Source organism: Sceloporus undulatus, unplaced genomic scaffold (genome assembly GCF_019175285.1).
Source record: "Sceloporus undulatus isolate JIND9_A2432 ecotype Alabama unplaced genomic scaffold, SceUnd_v1.1 scaffold_24, whole genome shotgun sequence".
Lineage (NCBI taxonomy): Eukaryota > Metazoa > Chordata > Lepidosauria > Squamata > Phrynosomatidae > Sceloporus > Sceloporus undulatus.
In genome coordinates, this window is record NW_024802946.1 from 1028257 (window position 1) to 1037134 (window position 8878).

Sequence of the window (8878 nt, forward strand, 5' to 3'; positions counted from 1 at the left end):
ATTATTATTATTATTATTATTATTATTATTATTATTATTATTGAGCGCTGTAAGATTTGCACAGCACTTTACATAGTAAGGGTCAAATAAAATAAGAAAAAGAAAGAAAGAATAAAAACCTGCCAAGCAGCGTACAATCTAATACAGTGATGGTGAACCTTTTCGAGGCCGAGTGCCCAAACTGCAACCCAAGACCCACTTACTTATTGTGAAGTGCCATGTCCCTCTGGCTTTCTAGTAACAAACTCTGGCAAACTCTGTGCTGGGATGATGGCACATATGCCCACAGAAAGGGCTCTGAGTGCCACCTTTGGCACGCGTGCCATAGGTTCGCCATCACTGATCTAATACATTCACCAGGACTCTGCAGGACCTAGCGATGGCAACTCAAATGGAATGATAGTGCTATAACTACATAGTGTGAAAGGGCCCTATGTATTTTCATGGTTCCTGATCTATCCAAACTTCCTCCTTCCCTTGTCCTTGATCTCTCTCTCTCTCATTCTTTCCTTCTCTCTTTTTTCACCCGATCTCATCAATATGTCTCCCTACTGCTATGACCCACCTTTCCCCGTCTCCCAATTCAATCTCAAACCTCTTCTCCTCTTTTAGTTTTGTAGTGAACCTGGTGTGTCAGAATGGCGACATTGCCTTTCACTTCAACCCGCGGCTCAACCAAGGCAATGTAGTCGTCTGCAACACGCATGAAAAAGGCCGCTGGGGGCCTGAGGAGCGGGTCTACAACATGCCCTTCCAATCGAGCGTCTACTTTGAAATTATCATCAACGTCAGGAGCCACTGCTATCAGGTGAGATGTTGGCCATTCAAATAATTGCCTGTTAAACTTCTTGCGTATCCTAAAGAGGTCCTTCTCCTCCAAAATAGGTTCAGCACCTTGGATAAACCCTCTAAATGTTGAGTTGAAACCACATTGATATGGGAACCACCACTGGGGAGCATGAGAGCAAAGAGAAATTACTGTATTAATGTATCAGTCTAGAAATGTTAGTCAAAAAATTGACCCCAAAAACCTGAGTTGACTTATCCATCAGTCAATGTAAGTAGTGCACATTGTTGTTTTGTGCCTTCATGTTGTTTCTCACTTATGGCGACCCCATCACAGGGTTTTCTTGGCAAGATTTGTTCAGAAGGGGTTTTGCCAGTGCCTTCCTCTGAGGCCGAGAGAATGTGACTTGCCGAAGGTCACCTGGTGGCTTTGCAAGGCCAAGCTGAGATTTGAAACCTCGTCTCCAGGGTCATGGTCAGTCACTCAAACCATTATGCTGGCTGTACCTTAACTCTTATCAAAAAAGGAAGCATCCCCTGCTGAAAGACAAGAGTGCAATCTGCCCTGGAAGCACTGACCCTACTGTCTCATCCATTCATCTTTTAGGGTGAGCAGGTGCTGATGAAAGATGGGAGTTGTAATCCAGCAACATCTGGAGGACAGCACAATTGCTATCCTGTTTAATAACTCTTTCTTGCTTGAAAGCTGGCACCTTGTGGTTGGAACTGGAACTAGCGGACGTGATGTACTTAGCATTTCGCATTTTCCATGCTCAGCTCTTCATTCTCTTCTTTCTCTAGGTATCAGTCAATGGAAGCCACTTCTTGGAGTACAAGCACCGCCTTCCATTCCATCTGGTCCAGAACCTGTATGTTGATGGCGATATCTCCTTGAACTGTATCAACTTCCAAGGAGCTGCTGCTAGTGTAAGTTGCATGACTTTCACACCTCTCTTGACCCATACAGATGTGGGAAACAGCCCCTTCTCATCTGTCCACACTGGGCCCCTGGTATCCCCTGGGGTTTGGTTCCAGGACTCACTGTGGATATGAAAATCCGTGGATGCTCAAGTCCCATTAAATAGAATAGCATAGCAAAATGGTGCCTCTTATTTAAAATGGCAAAATCAAGGTGCGCTTTTTGAAATGTAAGTTTTAAAATATTCTCAGTCCATATCTCTTTGCACATCTATTTGCATTTATTCACCCTCCCTCTGCTGAAAATGCATAGCCACCCAAATGCACACGAAACATGCATGCACGGCCATGTGTGTGATAATGCACATTTCCGCAGGTTTCAACAGATACAGTAACACTAGTTAAAAACCGTGAAGCCCTTCCCTTCAAAGTTTAAGGAGTTTTTCACACACCCAAAAGCCCAAACTCCTGCAAAGAGTACATTCGATTCAACTGGAGTGAAAAGTATTTTAAATGTGTAGACTAGCTCTCAGTCTGGATCCAACCCCACATCTGTCTCTCTTGTCTTTCAGGCGCCACCTCCGTATGCGCCTCCTGCTTACAATGTCATCACAGCCACCAATGTAAGTGTAACCCCTCTTTTTCTTTATGTCTCTTTCATTTGCAAAACCAGTATGTGTTGGGGCTGGCAGTGATTATTTGTACAGGTTATCTAAAGTAGCACATGCCTGGAGCTTTACTGCATTCACCTTCACAACACCTTGCAAAGCCTTCTCATTTGTAGGCACCTGGGAGATAAGTCACTAGCTTGTCGTAAAAGTGTGCCTTTTACCAAACGATGCTTCCGACCCCAACAAAAGACACACATTCATGACCGTTTCCATTGGGGGGAAAAAGAAAGTGCTGTGACATCATATAGAGATGCACAGAGATAGCCAGGACTCTCCCACTCCATTTCGGCTTTCTTTTCTCATGCAATAAGGCTCACAGTCTTGGTTTTCCTATAGCTGTGTATTTGGTTCCCCCCTTCTTTTGAGAAATTCAAAACTTTGTATTTGCCACACCAAAAACATCCAGGGCTGTCAAGAGTCAAAATACTTACATATTATTTTATTATTGCAAAGGTCTGCGTCCTCTGAATAATACATCTCTCTGCCTTTTCAGGTCGGTGGCATGTTTGCACAGCCAGGCTTTGCACAACCAGGCTTTGCACAACCATCGTTTTCAGTGAGTATTTCTTTGGCTTGGTGGAAACTTCACAGAGCCAGCAAGTTTCCAGGTCTAAAGGCTTGAAGATCTATCTATAAAGAGTAACTTGGGCTGTATTTCAGTAAAAGTGGGAAGGTCACAGCTGAGTGGAAATTTTCAAAGAAGTAGCTGTCTTGGTCTCTTGCAACATTAAAAGGAAGAAGAGAAGGGAACAATGTGGGGAAGAAGGAATGTAGCAGCACCTTTAGGACTATCAGGTTTTTATTTTAGCATGAGGTTTCATGGATATAAACCCACTTCTTCAGATGCAGTGTAGAGTAATATCAGAATGGAAAGCATATTTACACAGTTGTGGGAGTTTGGGACTGAATGTAATAGGATCCAGAAACAGGCAAACCATGACCATGCCCTAAATTTTCATAGGGCTGAATATGAGGATACAGGTCTTTCAGATCCTTACAGTGGTCAATTTGCGTTGATGTGTAAAAGTAGTAAATCACCTTACCAAAAGCCCACTCCGTTTCCACAAGTGTGTAAATATGTTTTCTATCATAAGGCCTGGAAATCACTCCATGTTGCTCATGGCAAGCCGGCAAAAGCTTGCCAAAACAAAAACAAATGCTAGTTCTTTGCAAATTAAATTATTGCTTTTCTTTTCATTCTTTGCAGAGGAAGAAGAGCAAGACAGCCCAGGTGTGTGGGTTAAAGTCTGGGAAACTATCATAGCTCTCTGGTTTAGATAAAACAGGCCTTTATGGGTTTGGTCATAATTTGGTGCTTTTCAGTTCTATGATCTACATAATAGGTCCTCTTGCTTTTTCATTTCTTCACAGGGCTTCAGTGGAGTGACTTTGTCCAATCCTGTGAGTATCTTTACTATCCTGTTTTTATGTTTGTTAGTTCCCAACCAGTGAACATTCAGAAATGTTGGCTAGCTTTCTTGACATAGTCAACTGGCAATCTGCATGTTCTTGACGGTCAACTGGGTATAGTCAACGGTCAGTCTATAGTATCTTGAACCTGCAAAACTGGTTCTCAATCTTTTAAATTTCAGCTCCCAGAATCCCTTTTCATTGACCATATTGGTCAGGGCTACTGGGATGTATAACTCTTAAACATTTGGAGGACAAGGGCTGGGAATCACTGCCCCAATCCATGGCTTCGGTTGTATGGGATCTTTTGTAACATTGGTCCCAATGGATTTGACCCTGGCCAACCTTGGGAGACAAAATGGACCTCTGCATCTACCTTTACACAACTAGCTCCCAAATTTATTTTGGGGGATGACAATTTCTCTCCTTGTCTCAGTCTAGAGGCTGGTTCAGTGGAAAAGATTTCATCTTTCTCTCCTATGGCTTGTCTACACAAGTTATATATTCCAAATTCTCCCTGGGCTCATTGTATCCTGTTCACATAACATAGGACCAAAACCCCAAATTGGGTACAGACTGTCTTCATGTTGTCTGCTCCTGATTCAGTCTTTCCTCCCTCTAACCCAAATTTAAAAAACCTTTGCCTAACTAGCTACTTTTCTTGATGGAGGACCAAATGTCTTTTGTGTTCTGTTTCCAGGCTGTTCCATTCCATGCAGCCATCCCGGGAAACTTCGCTCAGTTCCGGAAGATCAAAATTGTGGGGAACGTGCCACTTTTTGCAAACAGGTGCCTTTGCAGAGAAGATAAGATTAATACACCATCACTCCCCACTCAGTTATTACCACAAAACACAAGCCAGACAGAAAATGTCTTGTCATTCTCGTGTCTGTAGGTTGGGATGGGCAACTTTGGTAGATCCAGGACGTTTTCTGCCATTGGAGCTCCCTGGCTTTCTCTGCCAACAACAACAACAACAATCCCCCCCCCCAATCTGTAAATGACATTATGGGCCCGTATAGACAGGCCAAAATAAAGCTGCTTCGGGTCACTTTGGAGGTATGCTGTTTAAATGACACATGTATGTATGCATGTTTTATGTTGCATATGTAAGGTCTAAGGTATGTATTAAATGTTTGTGGTTAAAATGCAAATTAAAAAAAAATGACACACACATCTTAAGAGGCCAGAAGTGGTGCCAAAGATGCGCTCTGGTCCTTGGGACTGGAGCATGGCTTTGGCACAGCTTCTGGCCTCTTAGGACGCATGCATCATTTAAACAGCATACCTCCAAAGTGACCCGAAGCAGCTTTATTTTGGCCTGTCTGTACGGGCCCTAAGTCTACTTATGGTTTTGACAAATGGGTATTTTTAAACAGCCAGGTGTCAGTGTGTATGGCTGTTTTGAATAGCTTCTCTGGGACAAAAAAAAGTGGTCTGGGGGGTCAGGGTTCTTAAAAACAACATAGGGATGTTCTCTCCCACTATAGATCGCCAGTACTGCCACATAAAACTGAACTGCAGCAAGGGTTTTTGACATTTATGTTGGGTCTCCAAGATCTACCTTGGATTGTAAGCGCAACTGTGTTGTTTTGGAGACCATTGGGATAAGAGTTTCATCTCCTTCTATCCAGATTCCACGTGAACCTGAAAAACACCATGACAGGCAACATTGCTCTGCACATAAACCCGCGATTCAAAGAGGGAGCCCTTGTTCGGAATACGTCCATTAATGGTACTTGGGGTTCTGAGGAGCGCCACATCCGCAGTATGCCTTTCTCCCCTGGCCAAGCCTTCCATGTAAGTCTTTTAAAAAGAGTGTGGAAATCAAGGTAGTTAAGATCTTTGTTAGAAAGCATGTATTAACATTACAACTTAGGTTGGAATACAGCCTTGGAATGAGATTCCACTTGTACAAAAGTTTCTGGCTATAATGGCTCTATCCTTAAGCTCTTTTCTCATACTTGAGCCAGGATGGGCCCATCCTTGCTCCCCTTCTGCCAACAAGCTAAAGCATTTTTATTCCATCTTTTGGGCAATGACTGTGCTTTGTATACAGGTTTGTTTATAATTTTTAAATAATTTTAATGTTTTTAATTTAATAATTTTAAAAAAATAACCTTTACAGTTATACGTTTATTGAAGCTTCTGTGGTTTTTAATCAGTGTCACTTTTAAATATGCTGTTAGACGCATTGAGCTTCATTACTGGGAGGAAGGCAGGAAATAAATGAATAAAATAGTAATATCAAAATAATAAGGGGATCGCTTTAAAAGTTGCCTTGGAGTAGTATATCTACATCAAACACTAGAACCTATTTATCAGCCATTTCCCCTATCCAGAAAAGTGTGAAGGGAGATTGTGGATCTAATAAGGGTTTTCAATACACAGGATTAACTGATTTTTTTGGCAGGGGGGTTGTAAGACTTAAACTGGAATAAATACATCAAAACCCTGTGGCCTAGATCTTATTTATGTCTGTTGCAACATGTGGATTAAAAGGAGCTAAAAACTCAGGTCAAAGCAGAATTCTGCATTTCCCTTCCATCAGATGGAGATTACCAACCTGAAGAAAAACTACAAGGTTTTTGTGAATGGACAGGTGATATTTGACTACACGCATCGGATCCCACCAGGACATGTAGACCAATTGGAAATAGCTGGAGACGTGAGCCTGTCTTGCGTACAGTACTGACAAGTCTGTTTTCCCTGTGCACTTCTATGCAAGCCTACTGTACATAGTGAACACCAAACCCATGAATTTGTAGTATGGAATAATATGGAAGCCAGGGGGACATACAGAGGCCAGGATTGCTATATGTGTCTCAATCTGATTTAAATCTGTAAGTGCAGACTTAGTAAGTGCTGCATGAAGGTATCAAGTGGAATGTTTTCATCACATAATCACATAAATCTTTCTCAAACAGCATTTGACTCCTCTTCACTCCCTCTTTCTCGATTTCACTTTGTATAGTCTTATTAATTATGCTCCACTTACCTCCCAGGTAAGAAATACTGTACATTGCAATGAAAATAAAGATGGAATAGTAGTTGGAACAACACTGTTCAATGGTACTGTATACTGTGCAATTTCAGTCTGAATGTATCTTATAATCTGCCATAAAATAAAGATGTATAAAGGAAAAATATATAAAGGGTGCTGTTAATACAAAATACTGAACACCTCTCTTCCACTAAGTTTCACAAATGTGCAGCTCTCCATTTTCAGAAGGTTCTCTATCAAGAATGATATGATGCAGTTTAGTTTTGTTCCATTCACATCGAATCTAATTACATGCTTGGTCACCTTTAAGATTAAGAGATGGCAGAGGCTGGGATCATAAATCATAAAGATGTTGGGATCATAAGTTAATAAAAGGTAGGGCTGAGTAAGGTCTTCTGACAACTTGAAGATACCATTGCCATTTAAGGCACCTTATAAAAATGCTTCAGGCAGCTGCATCAATGCAAAGACACAACATATTAAATGTTACTTTAAAGAATACACCATTCCTTGAAGTAGGACAACATATAAAGGATAGTTTTATTTTGTTGAGTACTGGAAGAGTAACAGTGATTGCATGTGCAGTGATTTAAACACTAGGCAGCAAAGGCTTTCTCTTACAGTCCATTTTTTCCTGCGTCTTATAGCCAGAGTGGCAGCTGTCAATCCTGCTTCTCCTTACAAAAGGCAGCAGGCATGACCTGGGACCAGCTAGGTTTGTGCCGGAGGAAGCTCTATCTGGATATCAGGTAGCAGGTTGCAGCTGGTGATGATGTCTATCTTGTCTGCCACGGCTCGCAAGTCCTCCAGGACAAGCCGGATGTTGTGTGAGGCGCTGATGATGCCATTTTGGGAGTTACTGAGCTGGCCAGTAATGGCCCCAATCTCTTTGATGGCCGTCTGGTACACTTGCTTGACAGTACTATTGACATCATAGTATAAGCGGGCGTTACTCTCAATAAGCTTCTGCTGCAGAAGGGTGCTATAGCGGCCTCGGTGTCGGATGCGAAGGGCAGGCTTCTCTTCAACCGCTGTAGGAGAGCCTGGATCCTCATTCCTATAAACCACCAGCGGTGGCAAGTCTGGACTGATTAAGGTTGGCTCCACTTTGGGCTGGCTAGAATTGGCATCTTCCTCCTCGTCTGTTTCTGAGGCTTCCCCAGTAACCTTCACCCCAGAAAGGCTGGGAAGGGAACCTTGCGGCACAGAAGACAGATACACTTCTTCATCTGAATCTGTCTCGGAGGCTTCTCCTTGAACTACAGTTTTGTACCTCGAAGCGGTCATTTCTGCATGGACTTCTAAAACAAGAAAATAGAAAGTTGTTTATACTTGAGAATTTGAGAGGGAAGAAGAGATAACCAAGGTTACTATACATGAGGAAATCTGGAGAAATATTCACAAACTGGAGGGATATACACAGCTGTTGTTGCAGGGAAGGCACAGAGGCATATGAATGGCTCCTTAGGTTAGAATTCAAAGACACATCTGTGTTAGTCTGGAATAGCAATATGCAAAGGGATCCTTGTAGCACCTTTGAGACTAAGTGAATGAGATCCCAAGGGCCATCCAGACCAACCCTATTATGCCATGCAGGAACTCTCAATCAAGGTATCCGCGACAGACAGCTAACCAGCCTCTGCTTAAAGACCTCCAAAGAAGGAGACTCCATTACACTTTGTTTCACTGTTGAACAGCCCTTACTGTCAGGAGGTTCCTCCTAATGTTGATCTGGAATCTCTTTTCCTGGAGCTTGCATCCATTGCTCTGGGTCCTATTCTCTGGAGCAGCAGAAAACAAACTTACTCCCTCCTCAATATGACATCCTTTCAAATATTTAAACAGGGCTATCATATCACCTCTTAACCTTCTCTTCTCCAGGCTAAACATCCCCAGCTCCTAGTTGTTACTCATAGGGCATGGTTTCCAGGCCCTTCGCCATTTTAGTCGCCCTCCTTTGGACACACGGCTCCAGTTTCTCAATGTCCTTTTTGAATTGTGGTGCCCAGAACTGGACACAATATTCCAGGTGGGGCCTGACCAGAGCAGAATACAGTGGCACTATTACTTCTCTTGATCTAGACACTAA

The 8878-nt window shown here is 42.5% G+C and overlaps 2 protein-coding genes across 2 annotated transcripts in view; one reads left to right on the forward strand and one right to left on the reverse strand.

Moving 5' to 3' along the window:
- Positions 1-556: 556 nt before the first annotated feature.
- LOC121917627 (galectin-9-like) lies at positions 557-6932 on the forward strand. The gene is made up of 9 exons (XM_042443732.1): positions 557-808; positions 1588-1713; positions 2277-2327; positions 2869-2931; positions 3583-3606; positions 3747-3776; positions 4486-4574; positions 5420-5585; positions 6337-6932. Exons 1-9 carry the CDS (start codon positions 557-559, stop codon positions 6478-6480), a joined length of 945 nt encoding a protein of 314 aa, XP_042299666.1. The 3' UTR covers positions 6481-6932.
- A 373-nt stretch (positions 6933-7305) lies between these two features.
- Positions 7306-8878, reverse strand: part of LOC121917613 (biogenesis of lysosome-related organelles complex 1 subunit 3-like) — a 6234-nt gene continuing 4661 nt past the window's right edge. The window contains exon 2 of the mRNA XM_042443715.1: positions 7306-8090. Coding sequence (XP_042299649.1) covers positions 7501-8076 — 576 coding nt within the window. The 5' untranslated portion in view covers positions 8077-8090 and the 3' untranslated portion in view covers positions 7306-7500. The remainder of the gene's footprint in view (positions 8091-8878) is intronic.